Here is a 19,070-nt window from a genome sequence, read left to right as displayed (position 1 = left end):
TCTATTTCTCTTTTTTTCTTCTTTATAATATGGCAAGTGATATTGATACGCTTGTGGGTATGGGGTTCTCCCTCAATAAAGTGTAAGGTTTTTTATTTTATGTTTTTTAAATAAACTTGCTGTAGAAAGAAAGCTATGAAAGCTACTAACGGGGCAGGACTTCAACCTGCTATGGACTGGTACGAGTTTATTGTATAGATACAGCTTGTAATTTTTTTCTCTATTTTTAGGCTTTTAGAACACTCTGAAGTATCTGACGAACCGGAAGAAGAAATAACTCCTGCACAAGCTTTAGACACGGCTTCTGAGTCTGATAAAAAGCAACCCGAAGAAGAAGGTTAGAGCAACAAGCGCAATACATATGACTGATATATATATATGTGTGTGTTTCTAGGCGAAATAAAACAAGGCGAACAAACAGCCCAAAGTCTCATTTGTAATGATTGTCAAAAGCTTTTCCGTGACGCTACAGGTGCTGAATTACACGCAACTCGTACAGGACATCAAAATTTTGCTGAGAGTACAGAAGCCATTAAACCTTTAACAGAAGAAGAAAAAAAGGCCAAGCTCGCTGAACTCAAGGCACGCATGGCAGCTAAGCGTGCTAACCGTGAGCAACAAGAAGCGGAAGAAAGAAAACAAGCTGAGAAAATCAGGAGAAAAGCAGGTCAAGAAATCACAAATGCAAAAGAAGCGTTGGAGGCAAAGGAAATTCAAAAGGCTTTGGAAAAGAAAAAGAGAGAAAAGGAAGAAGAAAAGATTGCCAAGGCCAGAGTGAAGGCACAAATTGAACAAGACAAGAGGGATCGCGCAGCCAAGGTAAATTTGTAGATAAACTAGGTAGATTTATCCATCTTTAAATAGAAAGCAGCGAAGCAAGCTCAACAAACGGAACAGGCTCAACAAGCTGAAATTGCTGCAGCCAATGCTCCTTCTCAGCCTACGGTAAAAAAGGAATACAATGAAGCAAGAATTCAGGTAAGTAAGGCATATTTTGTTCTGTAGTACTTATATGCATAACAAGATTCGTGTTCCTGGATCTGGTCCAATTACACACACATTTGACGCGTCAGCAGCGTTACAAGAAGTAGTTGATTATTTACAGACACAAGGATGTAGCAGCTCATTCACATTGTCTACCACATTCCCTAGAAAGACCTTTAGTACTGATGACCATCAAAAGACATTGAAAGAATTGAACTTGGTTCCATCTGCTGCACTTGTGTTGGCTTATGTTTAATGATAATCACATATATATATATATATATATATATATAATAAACTTAATCTAAAAGTGTTTCTTCATTTGAATGCTGAATAATGGTATGCTGGTAAGGAGGAGGATTTGGTATAGAGGATGCGGTATAATCTTCGTTGTCTACAATAGTGATTAAGGTTTCAGAAGGTCTAAATTGTAACGAATAGCTGTCTGAATCATGTCGACTACTGCTACTACTGCTTGACAGTTGACCACCAGACGTAGCTAAGAGAATGGTATCATTTTCAAGGCCATAAGCAGGCGGAGGAGCTAATGTGCCTTGTGAAGGTGCTAATCCCCATTTCTTGACGTTGGCTTCGACAAACACAAATCCTGACTGCCCCAGATTGACATGAATTTGACAGGGACCATTGGCACCTATCGTAGGGAACAAATTCCAGCGTAAGCCAGTATAAGCATCTTCTAGTCGTTTGCCATTTCTTGTGAAAAAGACAGTACCCGTTCTATGTCTATAACCCACACCAATAATGTCTCCACGATGAAAAGGTATACCGTAGGGTTTACCATTGAATGGAGAAGAGAAAAACTTGTACCCACTGTCTGAGAAATACCCTATTGAATATCTGTTCCAACCAGGCAGTCTCCAAGTAGGATATGGCTTTGTAGCCACCCCGACAGACACAGTTGTTGTCTCAGGTTTCTCGAACATTTTTGCCTAATAAAACATGTTATTCAACTATTAATTGTAAGGTTGGATTTACCTCCCAGTAATATACTTCTTGGTGCCTTGGTAAAGGAAGATTTGTTTGTATACAACATTCACCGTGCATAAATTGTAATTCTGTTCTGCCAGCCACATACACATTTGCATCAGGTTCTCCTTCAAATTCAAATGCAGACACGCCTTTTTCTTGAATCGATATAAATTGAGGTGGTGTAATATCTGTAGGAACACTGTCTGGTGGGTGTCTGTCTTGAAATACTATTTATGTTTTAGTCAAATCTGTGACTTGGAGTGTTATATATCACCTTTTGCTCTTTCATAACTCAACCTTGCGTCTTCAGATAAAGTAGCTATAGAGTCGTCTGGGTCTACTGGCCAGTCTTCATATTCTATATAACTTCCAAGAGAGATAGCAGACTCAGAAGAAGACCTTGTAAAGCATATCAAAAACACAGCGATAAGAAAGAAGACAATCATGCCTATGATCAATATCACTGCAAATAATGTCAGCATAATATGTATAAAAAAAAAAAGATAAAGAAAATAAGGAGAAAATAGTCCTGTTTTTTAAAAGCTTGCATCAGCTGACAAGTATGTGACTTTAATTTGTTTATTCATAGTAAGATATATACACAATAAGCATAAACATAGACATAGACATAGTAATATACAACTTTACATCATAGGATGCTCATCAATAAATAAGAATTTGTTCATCTTTCTAGGATTAAAGTAACGGAATCGAGCAGGACTTTTACCATTTGTTGGCTGAGGCTGTTGATCAGGTGGAACATATGCATTGAATTGTACAAATGGAGGTGCAGTGGAGAAAGAAGATTTCCTTGTGTTGATAGATGAAGATGACTGTTGCTGAACACTGAATTGGTTTTGAAAAGAGATTGGCTTTTTTGTATTCTTTTTGGTAATAAAGATGCTGTCATTTGTGGTGTCTGTGGTAATGATGGTGGTGAGAGTGATTTCTCATGAGGATGAGGATCATGGTTGTTGAGTTTAGCATTGGGCTTCAGATGAGCTAAAAAGTAGTCTGGTTGCTTCTTTTTGTGAGGTTCATTTTGATGTGATGCATGCATTGTTCCTTCTAATTGATGTCGACGTATTTCTACTTGAATCCAATCAGCTACTTGGAACCAGTTCTTGCATGAAAACCGAAATTCTCTTGTGTTTTGTAGCACAGTATACGATTTCAGAAGTCCAGTCATGAAGTCGTCCATTTGAATACCGTTTAGAATCTTGGCTTGATCAGCAGGAGATACACAGGTACGATAGATGCTCATGGCAATCGAAATCACTTCAGCAGCACGCCATAGTTCATCTCGATCAAAAGCGCAGCGACCCACATCAGCCATATTGCATGTCTTGATAGCACTCAATTGAGTCAGTGCGGTTGAGAGACAGACATTCAGCGAATCCAGAGCAGCTTGACTAGGTCTTGTATCATTCAATTCAGGTATAAATAATTTATGCAGAATAATACGAGTTGCATTGTATTCAATGTTCACACGGAGACAAGCCAAAAAAAGGTCTTCACAGCCATATTCAAACCCACTGTCAAATAAAAGATACTGAGGCAAAGATTGATAGAAATTAAGCAGACGCTTGTCATATTCCTTGAATTGTTCCACTGTCAGGACAGAGCTTTCTTGATCATAAAGAGCAGCCACAATATCGGCTTGAATCTGCCAAAGCTTGAGACATTGAGTAAATGTAATAACACCAATTTCTGTGTCGTCAATGTCTTGTTCAAACACCTGAGGCAAGTCAACCTGACCTGGGTATCGAGGTTGTGGTGTATTTTTGGGTGAACCAGCTGTCCAGAGTGAGAAGTCAATAGCCCAAGCAAACCACCATAAGCGAGTGTCCATCTCCTTTTCATAGGAGTCAACATCTTCATTCACCATACGAGGATAAATTTCAAGTTCATGAAGAGCAGAGGCAGCCATGCCAGCATAATGATGACGTTTTGTAGGTTCAGCACGAATACTCATAAACAGCAAGGCGACTACCGTATAGCGATCGGGTGTATCAAACGATTGAGAAAGGCATTCACGAGCACGGCTAAAGAAATACTCTTCTTGTTCTTGTAGTTTGTCTTGATCAGTCAAGAAATGTTCAAACCCATTTCTTGGGTGATGAATGATCATGTGACGAAAGACGTAGGAACAGATAGCATTGACAATCAGTGTGTCAGTCGGGTTATTTTGTGCACGATACCAGGCCATAAATTTTTCTTTTTGCAAGACAGGTTTAAACCGCACCCAGCAAGAGAAGTAAGTATCAATGCAGGCATCCGCGATTTGAACAAGGCTTGTGACTGAGTCCAGGCTTGAGTGAGGGTTGGCGATCTGACCCAGGCGACAGGTAGAAGCAAAGAAATTGACTGGTTTTGTCTGGTTGTTTTTGTTACGGTAGAGTAAAATGTTGTCCATTGTTTTTGATGGGTCTAATTCATGATTGCTGGCTGTTGAAGAAGAACAGGAGGAGGATGAAGATGAAGATGTGGTTGATGAGGTACACAATTGGCTAAAGGCATCAATCAAGGAGCGCAAGTCCGATGCATTTGAAATCTTGGCTTCAAGATTGATTCCGACATCGCTGTAAGAAAACCTTACTTTTGATAAAACGTCTGTTAAAATAGGATTTTTGGTTACTAAATCACTTGGAAGTGAGTCGACCAAAGGCTTTGGTGGAGAAGAATGATGTGTTATAGGAGAAAATGCACAAGATGAGATGGAAGTACGGTGAACTGGGCTCTGAGTAGCTTCAGATAAAACAGTACTTGTGTTATCATCTTGCCAGAATGTGTTTGATTGAGGCGAAAGGCTTGCATCGAAATAATCTGACTGATGGTGGTTTGAATAAGGAATGTCTATGGGCATGGCAGCAGGGGTAACTGGAAGTACATAATCCATTGGTGGAAAAGGGTATGATTTAAGCCAATTTCCTTGTTGTTGGTATTGCTGTTGTTGTTGTTGCTGTTGTTCTTCTTGTTGATATTTTGTGTTTATGATTTCGAATGTTGGTTGCATGTACCAGTCATCGTCTGCAGTAGGTGTTGATAAATCTGGTCTAATTCTTTTATTTGATCTTTCTACTGTATCAAAAGGCATATTAGATTATTAAAAAATTTTATTATTATTGTTGTAATTTAAAAAAAAAATACAAAAGCGAAAGAAAAAGTGATGGGAAAAATTTGTAACGTAAAGGCAAGAGATATTAGAAATTCAGTTACACAAATAACCACTTCCAACTCGAAACTCATTGATTGGGTGCATGCTCATATTCGCAAAAAAGGAGAATAGATTCATAACCACTTGTATTTCTCTAAAGGACGTACTTGTCCTACTTGTAAACCTCTTGCCTTTCACAATTATCTCCATAACAAAATCTTCAAGAATTAAGGCTTTAAGCTTTTCCCGACTTTTCCGAGGATTGTTATCATTTTGTTTTACTCCGCCTTTTACTTATTTCCCTTCCTTATTTCCTTCCCCTCACCTTTTATATTGAACAATAAGCAATTGATACTAATTTTAGTATTCATTTGGTATTTCTGATGGCATTTAGCCTTGAAATTTCATAATGCGAAATAAAATAATTCAAAATAACTAGTGATACATTGATTTGTGTACCCAGCAATCTTTTTTATTTGAAAATGAGCGTGTTATCGTAAACAAGATAAAATGTCGAATTGGTATTGTTTTTAATCATGTGCTCCAATAAATACACTTCTTTTTTTTACCAATCTTGTTTCTGATAAATACGACATTAACTAGCTAAAATTAAACTTGTCTTCTTTATTAACTCAATAGTATTGTATACAATAAACACATAAATAGTCTAGAGTTTTCATTCTATCTTTTAATTAACTAGAAGAGCGATAGAAAGAAAGATCATATGCTATTGTGTAACTTGCTAAATTCACGTTCATAAGAACCATACAGAAAATCTGAATGTCAGATGAGGATGAATATAAGGCGCCAAAAATGATTGAGAGTGCCGAGGCAAACTTACTCTTTCATGTTAGTTAGTCACACAAGAACCCTCATAGCTGTGCTACCTATAGCCGCTTGTTTAATTGGTGCTTATCAATCTTTGTATGGTCTGTGAACTTGATATTATTCTTTATTTCTTTATCATTGGCAGATCTATATTTTTATTATTCAATAGCACTAAGAAAATATATTACCGCTCGGTTTATTAGTCATTTATTTTACAATGCTTTTTTTTCTCTTGTAATCACGTCTCTGACATGTTGCGGTGAAAAGGCTTTAAAGAACTGGATCGAAAATACGAATAAGGTTCATTAGTACTACCAATGTGAATACATCTCAAGCTGTTTATCATGGTTCTCCTTCCATACAATCAAGTAAGCATGTTCATAAAACATCGTTCTTTATGTGTAGATTGTATTTTTTGCTTTCGCTTTCGCTTTCTCTGTCATGAAAATAAATAAAACCATGCTGTTACGCAACTGTCATTTTTTTTTCGGGGAACATAGACTACCCTTTAGGATTTTTTTTTAATTACAAGCCTTTTTTTTTTTGTGAGAAATAGTTTGTTTTAATTTAAAAATCGAAACTCGCTGTCTAGAACTAATCTAGTTGACCTTCAAGCATGAATTCAGCGTATTAGCAGTTTCTTTCCTATTATTTAAAAGTAACACGAAGCTTTTTTTTCTCATCTACTAAAAAACTTAGACCGCGCTCTTTACTGTCGCTTGTCAATAGTGTGTTTGTGTTCAAACAGCATGTCAATTCTAACTTTTAATTCAAATACTCAAACCTATGCAAGGAAAGAAAATATGTTCTTTTTGCTTCTATTTAGATGAAAAGCTCTCGATTGTCATCAAAACTGACAACTGTATCAGTTTGTTTTTGCTTATCATTCTGCATGTTCATATGGTCTGTAACCCTAATTTACAGATAAGAAGTGGCGTTTAATAAACTATAATTGTCATCCTTTTTATAAATAGATATCAATTTCTTTGAAATCCTCAAGCACTAACAATACTTTTTTTTTTCAAAAAAGTGTATGACGCTCTTGTTATGAAAGTCAAATAAACAATTGTTCAGGGACTAATTTATTGCATAAATTATGTTTATAAAGTTTTAGCTTTTTTCTTTTGTAAGCAAATATAGTAAGTAAATATAATTCTTCTGGGTGACTTATCTAGAAAAAAATTGTAATGTAACCATGCTTTACTAAACAGGTCTTATATCATGATCTGACAGCGATAGGACGACCAAGATACACTTTGATATAATACACGTGTTGCTCGTATTGAACTTACATAAGCAATTTAAAAAATATAGCTTGACATCCACACTTTTTTATGTCAGTTGGTGCGTCTTGATAAAAAAAAAGGTACAACATATCAGAATTTTAACATTTTATTTTTTTGTGAATATTATTGTGTCGTCTTTTGTTTTCGCAAAAGCAATTGTGTTTAAAAAAGTTCTTAACAAAAAAATAACCTGATTACTCATTGATTCAATATCTAAACCTATCTTGCTACAAAAGGAAACAGGCAATATTGACAAAACAAACAAATGCCAAGTTTAAATATGAAAAACTAGGGATATTTGAATTCTTCACAATCTGTCAAATGTGATATGATCAATTTATCAATGCTATAGGAAACTATACTTAAGTTTCATAAGATAATACAGATGTCCTGAGACAAAAGTAAGGATATGGTTAAATTTATTATGACATACAAGTGTTAGAAATACGTGAGAGAAAAAATAAGAAATTACATCTTAATCTTAGGGAATCGATCTAAACAAACAAGCACGTAATAATAATCTCTTTAATAACATCGCTGCTAACTAGACTCTCAAAATGGCTGGTACAGTTGTCAATGTAAATGCAGTCAAAATCAGAAGAATTTTATCTGCATTATTGATGGTAAAATCTAACTCCGTTTTTATCCAAAATCTTTTATCTTGATTATCATCAAACCCAGCTACACACAGTTAAAATTGAATTAAGCACCTTATTTACCATACAAACAATACCAGCGTCAGTTCAATTGACTCTTTTTCGTCTATCGTAATTGACGGCGTGTCGATTGACATCGCAAAGAAAAAAAAAAAGCTATTAAATGAGAAGGAGCAGAATAAAATGAAGAGGCAGTTTTTTTTTTTCGAAACATGCAATTTTTTTTTCGTCTATGAAGTAAAACGCATTATGACGAAATAGTCGTAAACAAGTATCAAGATATATGTTTCTCTATCTTTATTTGACAGCGGGTTTTACATTTTCCAACTAAAATAAATGAAAAATACAACACAAGGTGAAAGGATTTTAGTGTTGTAGAATGAAAAGATGCAATCAAGACAATCTTTATGATCAAATATAAAGTTGCGTCACTTTTTTTGTGACACGTTTCGTGTATCAAAATACATGTACTTCTAAACCTTTTTTTTCTTCTTTTTTCTTTTTTCTTCATAACAGAATTCAATAATTATACAAAATGACTGGTGGTGGTGAAATGCCTAAGAGTAAGCAAACTCCCAAGAACAAGGCTTGCCTTATCTGTATTGATGGTTGGGGTATCTCTCCCGAATCTGATCCTAAGGGTGATGCTATCCGTAATGCTGAAACACCTGTTATGGATAAGCTCGAAAAGGAAGAACCTTTCGTTCCCATTGCTGCCCACGGTCTTTCTGTTGGCTTGCCCGATGGCTTAATGGGTAACTCTGAAGTTGGTCACCTTAACATTGGTGCCGGTCGTATCGTCTATCAGGTATATAAACGTAATTCTTAAAAGTAACGCGAGCTAACTATATTATAGGATATTGTTCGTATCGATCTCGCCATGAAAAACAAGGAATTTGGCAAAATTGAAAACATCAAGGGTGCTTTCGATCGCGCTATCAATGGTAACGGTCGTCTTCACTTTATGGGTCTTGTGTCTGATGGTGGTGTTCACGGTCATATCGATCACCTTGTTTCTCTCTTGACAGCCGCTAAGGAAGCTGGTGTTCCTGAAGCTTACATTCACTTCTTTGGTGATGGCCGTGATACTGCCCCCAAGTCTGCTGCCAAGTACATGGCTCAACTTGTTGACTCTCTTAAGGAACTTGGTTACGGTAAGATTGCTGACATTAACGGTCGTTACTATGCTATGGATCGTGATAAGCGTTGGGAACGTATCCAAATTGCTTTTGAAGGTATGACCCAAGCCAAGGGTGAAAAAGCTGAAGATCCCGTCAAGGCCATTGAAGCTCGTTATGAAAATGATGAAACCGATGAATTCTTGAAGCCTATCATTATTAACGAAGAAGGCCAAATCAAGGATGGTGATACCATCTTCACCTTCAATTTCCGTTCTGATCGTATGCGTGAAATTGTTCAAGCTTTCGGTATTTCTCCTCCTCCCTTCGACTCTCCTGTGCCCAAGAATGTTGAAATCTTCACCATGACTCAATACAAGAGCGACTTCCCCTTCAAGGTTGCTTTCCCTGCTCAATCCATGGACAATGTTCTTGCTGAATGGTTGGCCAAGAACGGTGTTCCTCAAATGCACATTGCCGAAACTGAAAAGTACGCTCACGTTACCTTCTTCTTCAACGGTGGTAGTGAAGCTCAATTTGAAGGTGAAGACCGTGGTTTGGTTCCTTCTCCTAAGGTCGCCACTTACGATCTTCAACCTGAAATGAATGCTGCAGGTGTTGCTGAAAAGGTTTCTGGAGCTATTGAATCTGGCAAGTATCCCTTTGTCATGTGTAATTTTGCCCCTCCTGATATGGTCGGCCACACTGGTGTCTATGAAGCTGCTGTCAAGGGTGTTGCTGCCACTGATAAGGCTATTGGTGTTGTTCTTGAAGCCTGTAAGAAGAACGGCTATGCTCTCTTTGTCACTGCTGATCATGGTAACGCTGAAAAGATGCTTGCTGATGATGGTAAGAGCCCCTTCACCGCTCACACCTGCGCCAAGGTTCCTTTCGTCATGGCTGATAAGGATGCCAAGTTTGCTGAGGGTGTTGAAGGTGCTCTTTGTGATGTTGCTCCTACCGTTCTTGCTTATATGGGTCTTGACATTCCCAAGGAAATGACCGGAAAGTCTTTGTTGGCTTAAGAATTCTGTTTTTATAAATAATTTTGTTACATATACATATACTATCCTCACTATCTTAGAGATATACTCACAACATGATCAATAATAAAACAGCTTGTTTTGCATGTACAGAATACCATACTTCGTTACAAGCCAAAAAAAAAAGAAGACTTGTCGATCATCTAAAGCATCTGAGCTAAAAAAAAAAAAAAGAGCACTCAGCCAAATCATGATTTGATGGTTTGGGCTTTAAAATAAAAAAAAAAAGATTTCTTTCTTCTCGACACCTTATCACCATGACAACGCTATTATCAGCATCTATAAACGAGCCCTCTCAACGAAGGTTTTTTAACAACATTACCCTGGGGAAAAAGCAACAAGGGCAGTTTCTAGAAAAAGAGCAAGCTACCTTTAAATCCTTCACCTCATCTGTACAATCTAGCTTTAGCGCGCATCACTTTTCGTTATCTGAAAGCTCCAAGTTTCTTATTTGTTGCTTTCTATGGTACTTGAGTTCATCTTTTTCAAGCAATACAGGCAAACAAATCATGAATGTGTTCAAATACCCAGTGACATTAACATTTGCCCAATTCTTTTTTGTTGCTTGTTGGTGCGCTATCATGGAGCAACTGGTATCTCGGTCTACTGGTATCAAGAAGCCTACTAGAATCATATTTCAAACAATTGCACCATTATCTTTGTTTATGATTGTGGGACATATATTTTCAAGCATATCTATTAGTCGTATTCCTGTCAGTCTGGTGCATACCATTAAAGTAAACAAAAATCAGTATGTCAGGATGCTAACTCTGATTAGGCATTGGCACCACTTTTTACAGTGTTATTTTATCGATTCATTTTTCATGTACAATATTCATCAAAAGTATATACTGCATTGATACCCCTGACTTTTGGTGTGATTCTTGCTTGCAGCTTTACATTATCTGACAATATTATTGGTTTATCGTGTGCCCTGATCTCTTGCTTGATCTTTGTTTTGCAAAACATATTCAGCAAAAAGCTTCTCTTTAAAGAATCAAAGATGGGTGCTGGTAATCCAAACAAACTGGACAAAATGAACATGATGTTCTATTCTTCTCTTATTGCTTTTGTCTTGATGGCTCCTCTTTGGTTATATTCTGATGGATTTCGATTGATGTTCAATAGCAATACAATGATGGAGGTGAGCAAGGCTCGTTTGGTGGGTTATTTCTTATTGAATGGTACAGCCCATTTTGCACAAAGTTGGTTTGCTTTTACAACATTGGCCATGTCGTCTCCTGTTACTTATTCTATTGCATCACTTGTGAAGCGTATCTTTGTGATTGTAATGAGTATTGTATGGTTTGGACAACAAGTCAGTTTGATCCAAAGTGTGGGTATTGCGCTCACATTTGTGGGTCTGTGGATGTATCAACAAGCCAAACGAGAAGTAGATCAAGGTGAATCAAAGGCTTGTGAGAACACAATGGAAGTGCTGCCCATATCACATACAAAAAACACATAGATACTATATCATAGAAATAAAGAAAACCTCATCTAGAAACACCATGTCATAATGCTCAATGGAAGCTATTCCATAACAGACTATTCTTTTTTTTTCTGCTTGAATCTCTATGCACAATGAGTCCTTTTTTATTATTATTTCACAATGGAAATACAAGTTGCACAAATAAACTCTTTTTATATAGTAAAAACGAGCAAGATAAAATTGGTGCTTTTTCTTCTCTTTTCTCCCTCCCCCCCCTTCTATAACTTTTTATTGTTATGTCTTCTGAATCACCTATTGTACAGGTGGCAGAGCCAGAGGAAACATATACTAGTGATGACTTGATCTATCAACAACAACCACAACAGCCACAACAACAAGATGAGCTCGACGATTTTGATAATCACGATGCTATTCCTCAGAAACTAAAGTTAGACTTGAGAGGCACTCGTATGGAACTACACCGAGATACGCTAGTCAACTTGCCAGAAAGCTTGTTAATTGCCATGTTTCCTAATGGACTTGTTTTAGCTCGGCCCAATGAAGAGTTTGATGAGGAAGATGAAGATTATGACGGACACTCGGTAGGCATGGACGAGCAAGTGAATATTGTCGATTTTGATCCTGCCTGTCTCGAATACGTCTTGCAATTCTATACACACGCTGCTCAAGTGCGCGACCAAAACCAACAGAATGCAGACCTTCAGCGCCTCTTGGCTGCCTCTGCTGCTTCCTCGCCTGTGTATTATACATTGTTGACTAAGCAGCCCATTATCGTACTCCGTGAAGAACTGGAGTATTTCTGTTTACCTACACAAAAGAATCAGAATGCCAAGCACCTTAAATTGGCCTCTGGACAATTTCTAAAGCAACACGATCTTATTTTTGATGCACTCCAAAAGAATATTTCGCGCGAGAACAATGTTGCAGAACAGCATTTGATTGATATGCTTTGTGATGCTGGTTTCCAGCGCGATGATCACTGGGGATATCGAGAAATTGAACCAATGCGTACTACGATTGTAAGCATGGCTCTTGTTTTGTTAAAAACGATTGGTCCAAACAATCATATGGCAACTGCTCAAAAACTCTTTTTGTTTTGGAGAAAGCCAGCAGTAAGTTTGATCATCATTAAAATCTATTTATTCATGCTTATTTTAGAGGAAATGCTGGTGGGATGGCAATTCTGTAGAAATTGAAGGCCAATCCATTCGTTTATGGGCAAGAAGAACTTGGACGTTAGAATTGGCTCTCGTATAAAACCCCCTTACATTCATTATAACTTATACCATTTTCAATCATTTACAATAGTAATAAACAAATCTATACTTTATTCAGTCTATTTACATATTAATCAAACATAAAATCATAATTGTCTATTTCTCCATCTTCATCACTTTCATCTTCGAAATACATTTTAGTAAGCCTATGCTCATCTTTTTCACTGAGATTAAGGGAGTTGAGTGGAATAGAGGGTAGTCTTTGTCGAGTGATAGCAGGAGGAGAAGGGATAGGAGGAAGGTCAACAGCGAAATAAGGTCCTGAGCTTAAGCCATCGTGGTCTAGTAGGCTAGAAGAAAACGACTGTGTTGGACTGGTAGGAAACTGGTTTGTATCGATAGAGTTGGCTCTTTTCTTGATTGATTGGTAATAAGAAGTAGTGGAAGAAAACGAATTGGATGTATTTGTACTCTTGCTCGAATTTAGCAACTGTTTTGATTTGCTATTGGTGTTGTTGTTACCAGGAGAAAGGGGTGAGAATGATGATGTATCAGGTGAAGTGAGGGAATCAGTCGTTTGTAGAAAACCAGAGGAGCTGATTGAATTAGCTCGAGAAGATGTAGAAGAGGAACTACTGTTGGTCAAGGTTCTAGTAAGCCCAACACGCCCACTTGTTTCGCTGGCTGTTGACTCTTTCTTGTTGCGTGCGCGTCTAGGAGGAGGAGGAAGGCCAACAAAGGTATTAAAGGGCTGCAATGCCTTATCGCTCAGTGATACTGAAGAAGAGAATGTGGTAGCAGTCGCTGATTTAGGTGTTTGAACAGTATATCTTTCATCTAAGGATTTGTTACTTTTTTTTGTAACGATTTCTAAATGGCTTCTGGGCTTGGCTTCACCATTGATGGAAGCTGCTTTGTTGATAGCTATTCTGAGTGAATTTGGAGGTGGTGTAATTGATCGTCTGTTGCTAGCTTTCTTGACGGCCACTTCCATGCTCTTGACAGAGGCTGTTCTTACTCTTCGCAAGTTTTGGTCTGATGCTGATTTCTTGATGCTTTTTTCACTGTCAGACGAATTCAATAGTAAATTGTCTTTGAGTGAACTGATGGTCGATTCATCCAATGTGGTTCGGTGGTGCTCGGTTCGTTTAGCAGACGTATCTACGATTTCAATCGAGAGAGGACCTTTGTGTAACTGAGCTTCCATGGTGTATTTCTGTACTGTACTTGTTGAGCCTGTACTGTATATACTGCTATTGCTTGAACCTGAAGCATCTGGTATCGAAGTTACTGCCACTGGCACCTTGGCACGAATCTCATCCTGCTCTTGTCCGAAATTGAATGTGATTTCTAACTGATGTAAAACAACCACAAGAGGGGACTCAATTGTATTCGTTAATGTCGTATCGAGATTATGTTTGAGTAACAAGGGCATTGAAGTAAATTCGTCGGTCAAGTCAATTGTGTTCAATGTTACAGGTTGAACACGTCTAAAGAATTTGGACAGGCCAATATCGCCATTCTTATACGATTTATACAACTGTTTTCCAACGATCGTACTGTTCTTTTTGCTAGCCATGATAGCCATATCGGCTTCTGCTTTGGACACATTGCGGCATCTATTTATAATATGTAAACACGCAGAAAAATAAAATAAAAAAAATCAGCTAACCTATATATTTCCGCTTGAATAAATTGAGTATAAATGAATTTTACAGGTTTGTTGTTAATACAATTGAACTTGAGTAAAACAGGCATATAGCCTTGCTCCAGGCAAATTGTTTTAGGCGTCTCGATCTCAAAATTAAACCCGTTTGGAATTGTGTTTTCATATCGCTTTGTAGATACATTCATGACCATGTCTTTGGAAGGTAATAGATGGCGGCATATAAGGATAGGTTTACTTGCTGTGATTGTTCTGTTGTAACCCACTGCCATCTTCAATTCAACTTTGTATCGTACAACACCTCGTTTGTTAGAGAAACTTCGAGGATAAATGTTGGGAATTTCAATTTCCCAGGGAATCGAGTGTTCGCCTTCTTCCAAAATAGAAGATTTTTGGAGCACTTTGGTTTTTAATTTAGGCAGAATAGGTGCAGAAACATCCTGTTGAGGATGGTATTGCTGTTGTTGCTGGTAGCTATGGTATTGATTGTTAGGCACTTGGGAGGTGTGGTTGACAAGTGATTCGCCTTTGAATTTGACTGACATGGACTTGATCTTGATTGATTTTTCCAACTTGAGTCGAACTCGACCTCGCAAGAGCTGGCTATGGCTGACAATACCGTCTTCAGAGGTTGACTTGAGGGGCTCTTTGATAGAGCCTGTAAAGTCTAAATAGCTGGCCTTAGGCTCGATTTCAACAGACAGAATGCCTTCTTTCATCAAATGAGACATTAACAACAAAGAAAAAAGAAAAGGGGGGAAAAGACAAAGAAGGAAAGAGGGAAACTATTTGATTAAAGTTAAATGTGCAACAATCCAGCCGTTTTTTTTTAAGCTATTCCTACTGTTACACAATCATGTTACATCTGTATTTGAGTTTTCGGAAAAAATTGCATTGTAATATAGAGGATTCAATAGATACTAAGCTCAGGATAGAAAAACAACCATTGTTGTATAGAAGACCATGATATGCTCTCAATGTCTATGGACAGTTTCAAGTGAATGTGGAGCTAAAAGCAAGCCATTTGACTAACTTGGAAACATGTGTGAAATTTATACAAAAGGAATTTCTCAGTGATACTCTGACTTGTAAAATCATGTAGAATTTGGTAAAAAACTAATACATTATTCATCACTCCGCTCAAAACCAGAAAAAACAAAATCTGTTCTCCATTTTCTTATGTTTGTGAATACAAGTCATTCTTAAAGTAGATTGTTTTTGTAATACCCTACTAAAAGTCATTATGAGGACTGCATTTATAAACTAAAGCAGAAGAAAAATAGAGAGAAAAACAAGAAAGAAGCTCGGTTTTTTAGTAAGTTAATCAAAAGATGTTGCACATCTTTACCATTGGTGCTTGCTATTTTTACGATCAATTCTAGCATGTATATCTTCCATGTTATTCGATGTAATCAAACATTTTTTTTTATTTTTTCAAAAATAAAAACGGAACTTTTCCAATCTAATTCTATACGGCCTGTCAATCTAGTAAATAGAGGTAATTTTGACTAAATAAAGAAAAATAGTTCTTTACCGTTTATTCGATCTGTTAAAATCAAAAAACTGCTTATAAAAATGATAACAATACATAAGCATTTCTTATTGCGCACTGCAACTTACTATCGTGACAAATATCAACATATCCCATTTCTTTCATAAACAAGGCCACAAAGACTAAAAGCCGCATGTAAAACAATGGATGACGAATGATTCCATAAATGATCTTCTTTCCCTTTCTTGTTTTATGTGTGCATTGTGCACAGATATCTAGCTTGAAACAAGGCCTCATCAAAAGTTACACCAGCTATTTTATGCATTCAAACCAAGTTGAATTCTTTTTGGTAACTGGAAAACGTGCTTGCCAGCAATAAAAATCATCCTGAGTGTAATTTTAGAATTATGCATGAATCAAAGATTTTAATTGGTTATTTGTTACAACATATCATTCTATCGGATTCTCTCGCGCGTTAAAAAATTTCAACTGCTGCTTCTTTTTATCACGTCGTAATTCTAGAGTTACACTTACAATCATACTATTGAATTATTAAAATGTGTTCTATATTTTTCCTCAACACGCATGCCGACAGACGCTTGTCAAAACATTCACAGAGTATTGTTTTGATCTACCATGTTTGACACTTATTTACAAGTCAAGGTTGTCGCACTTCATTAGTGACTTCTTCTTGAATCAATCAGCTAGATAGACAGCTAACTTCTTCCTGCTTCAAATGCTGCATAATTGAGACTAACTAACGCTTGTTTGTGCGCTTTTTATTGTACTTCTTTTGGCACGGTACGCTTTTTTGTTGGATTGGAAAAAAAAAGACTGACTTTAAAATTATTATTTGTTTCAACAATCTATCTGTTATATGCCGCAGTAGATCGCTTGCCTCGAGATTTTGGCCAGATGACGCTATCTCATCAAGCATGTCTTAGTTTACCGATGAAGGCCGTTTTACAATCTTTAAGACCATGACTTCCTTCATTACCTAAAAGGATTCAATTCGTTCCAGTTCAAGCATTTATGTTCAGCCAAAATCTGGAGAAGCTTTGCTGAAAACTATCGAAGTATCTCAAATCGTATACAATCAAAGTGTCGAGCGGATCAATGCAGCTGCTTCACTGCTTAGCTTAGCAAGCATCTTGGATGATCATATGGATAAGAAGCTTATTATATCAGCAACTCAGCTTATACAATTACTTCCGTTGGATCACACTAACTCGGTAAAAGTTTATATTTTATTTATATGGCTATGGAGACTGGGCCCTATAGGGTAAATGCCTAACCATCAGTTCAAAGAAAGGAGAGTGCAAAAAAAAAAAAAAAAAAAAAAAAAAAAAAAAAAAAAAAAAAAAAAAACTATAAAATTATAAAAATATAGAAAAAAAGACAGGAAACATATAAAAGATAAAAAAAGAAGAAATAGAGAAAAAAAGCTGCATAATAGGCGTAGAAACGTGACCGGACGAAGGAGAGTATCAGCTGCTTATCTGTACTGGATAAAGCGAGGGTATCAGCCAAAGGAGGAAAGTCATACTAGAGGTATCTTTTTCTTTGTTTGAGAAAGCCTTGTCGGGAAGATCCACAAGTTCAATTTCAAGCAAGAGTTGACAAATGGTTGGCCGCCAATTTGACCATCGTGTGTAGCGGTCAAGTCTTTGAGCTTTTGGGCATGGTGGGCGTGGTATTCTAGGCAATTGATTCAGTACATAATCAATTGGGTTAGGCTGTATATCCGCTGGTAATCGCAAGCGTTCAACAGCGCGCATGCAACGGAGTACATGTCTTCGGCTGATAGGCGATGTGCCACATGAGCAGGTAGAGGTGTACTTTGGAGTCCACCCAAGAAGCCAACGGAGAATTCTTTGACGGTCATAGATTGACATAGGCAACAGCAAGATAGGATCAATCAGACCAACAAAGGGCCTACAAGCAGAGAGAAGGACGGGGGCATTTGCTTGTGCACGAAGAGCATCCAAATTACGTTGACGAAGTTCCAAGACTTGCTTCTTGGCGTTTACATTGGCTTGAATCCAGTCGGAAAGCGTATCATAGCTATCGCTAAGGTGCAACCAGATGTGATTCTTGTTTGATATCACACTGACTCAGATATATGCGAAACAACCCTAATTACAAGATATATTCTACATGCTATACAGCCTTTGTTCGACGGGCATGTACGTTGTTTAAAGATGCGATAGATTGATTGAAACAAAAATAATAAAGAGGCAGAAATAAATAGTGTAAGATTTGGAATAGGGTTTAATGAGAATAAAGGTCGGGCAACTATAAGTATTGAAATGTCGAAGTATATATATTTACTGTACAATCAAAGTATACAATATGATCTTGTAAGTATTACATTACTTCTATCACTTCTTCTATTATCTCATTATCTTAATAATGGAGTATGGTAGGTTTAGGAGCAATTCTTGCTTGTTTATCGCTCTTTTTAAACTAGCTTGTTTTTGGTTTATGGATACAACTATGTTTAGTATTTGGGACAAACAGGAGTGCCAAGAAGAGGACAACATGAGTCAGGCGAATCTAGATTGACACAATGGCATAAGAAAATAATATATTCAATATGAACTTACTTATATACCCGCAGGATTGCGGGCACTTTTTCGGGCAAGGCTTCAATTTTAAGGAACATGCTCGCTTACTACAGTCTGTCTTATTTTTGTGTGAGCTTTTTTTTGGCTTGGATCTTCTTTTGATTAAATGGCTATTGATGAACTGTTTTAGTATCCATACTTTTTTTTTTTTTTTTTTTTTTTTTTTTTTTTTTTTTTTTTTTTTTTTTTTTTTTTGCTTGACAATATACATACATGTTGGTATTGCTTTGCTGGTTTATGCTTGTTAATTCGGAACCAAAAGTGTGGGGAAGACTAATTGAAAAAGCAATCTGAAAAATGCAAGCCACAACGGGTATAAGTATAAGCTTCATTGTCTTTTCTTTTTGGAAAGGCTGTAACAATCAAAAAAGAAAAAAAAATCGTATTTATATTTGTTTTAGTTCAACATACAAAGAAACTAATTATGTACGCATGACATCGTTCGTAAATACATTGCTAAACAAAACAGAATACAGAAAGCAAGGAGTAGGACACATTAATTAATGCTTGAGTCAAGTTAAACGATCTGCTGCCTGCTTAGACTCATATGACA

General features: G+C 36.9%; 9 protein-coding genes across 9 annotated transcripts; 5 read left to right on the top strand and 4 right to left on the bottom strand.

Moving 5' to 3' along the window:
- Positions 1-26: 26 nt before the first annotated feature.
- B0P05DRAFT_562015 (ubiquitin-related domain-containing protein) lies at positions 27-1,349 on the top strand. The gene is made up of 3 exons (XM_051580544.1): positions 27-819; positions 865-978; positions 1,025-1,349. Exons 1-3 carry the CDS (start codon positions 379-381, stop codon positions 1,238-1,240), a joined length of 771 nt encoding a protein of 256 aa, XP_051430096.1. The 5' UTR covers positions 27-378; the 3' UTR covers positions 1,241-1,349.
- Positions 1,251-2,563, bottom strand: B0P05DRAFT_562007 (concanavalin A-like lectin/glucanase domain-containing protein). Its single transcript, XM_051580543.1, has 3 exons — positions 2,249-2,563; positions 1,981-2,201; positions 1,251-1,934 (listed from the first exon to the last, which is right to left on the bottom strand). The coding sequence occupies exons 1-3, from the start codon at positions 2,454-2,456 to the stop codon at positions 1,284-1,286; spliced, it is 1,080 nt and encodes a 359-aa protein (XP_051430095.1). The 5' UTR covers positions 2,457-2,563; the 3' UTR covers positions 1,251-1,283.
- Positions 2,507-5,133, bottom strand: B0P05DRAFT_562006 (uncharacterized protein). Its single transcript, XM_051580542.1, has 4 exons — positions 4,806-5,133; positions 4,736-4,784; positions 2,820-4,714; positions 2,507-2,784 (listed from the first exon to the last, which is right to left on the bottom strand). Exons 1-4 carry the CDS (start codon positions 5,069-5,071, stop codon positions 2,619-2,621), a joined length of 2,376 nt encoding a protein of 791 aa, XP_051430094.1. The 5' UTR covers positions 5,072-5,133; the 3' UTR covers positions 2,507-2,618.
- Positions 5,134-5,144: 11 nt separating this feature from the next.
- On the top strand, positions 5,145-5,558 carry B0P05DRAFT_562005 (uncharacterized protein). The gene has a single exon (XM_051580541.1). The coding sequence runs from the start codon at positions 5,235-5,237 to the stop codon at positions 5,466-5,468; it is 234 nt and encodes a 77-aa protein (XP_051430093.1). The 5' UTR covers positions 5,145-5,234; the 3' UTR covers positions 5,469-5,558.
- A 2,878-nt stretch (positions 5,559-8,436) lies between these two features.
- Positions 8,437-10,044, top strand: B0P05DRAFT_575558 (2,3-bisphosphoglycerate-independent phosphoglycerate mutase; the record flags this gene model as incomplete). The annotated part of the gene is made up of 2 exons (XM_051581652.1): positions 8,437-8,709; positions 8,758-10,044. 2 exons carry the CDS (start codon positions 8,437-8,439, stop codon positions 10,042-10,044), a joined length of 1,560 nt encoding a protein of 519 aa, XP_051430092.1.
- Positions 10,045-10,319: 275 nt separating this feature from the next.
- Positions 10,320-11,530, top strand: B0P05DRAFT_581870 (triose-phosphate transporter family-domain-containing protein; the record flags this gene model as incomplete). The annotated part of the gene is made up of 3 exons (XM_051582142.1): positions 10,320-10,454; positions 10,506-10,799; positions 10,841-11,530. The coding sequence occupies 3 exons, from the start codon at positions 10,320-10,322 to the stop codon at positions 11,528-11,530; spliced, it is 1,119 nt and encodes a 372-aa protein (XP_051430091.1).
- A 260-nt stretch (positions 11,531-11,790) lies between these two features.
- On the top strand, positions 11,791-12,772 carry B0P05DRAFT_479888 (uncharacterized protein; the record flags this gene model as incomplete). The annotated part of the gene is made up of 2 exons (XM_051575092.1): positions 11,791-12,627; positions 12,674-12,772. 2 exons carry the CDS (start codon positions 11,791-11,793, stop codon positions 12,770-12,772), a joined length of 936 nt encoding a protein of 311 aa, XP_051430090.1.
- Positions 12,773-12,835: 63 nt separating this feature from the next.
- Positions 12,836-15,171, bottom strand: B0P05DRAFT_561995 (uncharacterized protein). The gene is made up of 2 exons (XM_051580540.1): positions 14,405-15,171; positions 12,836-14,351 (listed from the first exon to the last, which is right to left on the bottom strand). Exons 1-2 carry the CDS (start codon positions 15,127-15,129, stop codon positions 12,863-12,865), a joined length of 2,214 nt encoding a protein of 737 aa, XP_051430089.1. The 5' UTR covers positions 15,130-15,171; the 3' UTR covers positions 12,836-12,862.
- Positions 15,172-18,140: 2,969 nt separating this feature from the next.
- B0P05DRAFT_561991 (uncharacterized protein) lies at positions 18,141-18,874 on the bottom strand. Its single transcript, XM_051580539.1, has 3 exons — positions 18,731-18,874; positions 18,497-18,627; positions 18,141-18,446 (listed from the first exon to the last, which is right to left on the bottom strand). The coding sequence occupies exons 1-3, from the start codon at positions 18,847-18,849 to the stop codon at positions 18,391-18,393; spliced, it is 306 nt and encodes a 101-aa protein (XP_051430088.1). The 5' UTR covers positions 18,850-18,874; the 3' UTR covers positions 18,141-18,390.
- Between the last annotated feature and the right edge of the window lie 196 nt (positions 18,875-19,070).

This window comes from Gilbertella persicaria, assembly GCF_025201335.1.
Source record: "Gilbertella persicaria strain CBS 190.32 chromosome Unknown B0P05scaffold_63, whole genome shotgun sequence".
NCBI classification, from domain to species: Eukaryota; Fungi; Mucoromycota; class Mucoromycetes; order Mucorales; family Choanephoraceae; genus Gilbertella; species Gilbertella persicaria.
Note: the sequence above shows the minus strand (reverse complement) of the source record. Positions and strands in the feature narration are given on the sequence as shown.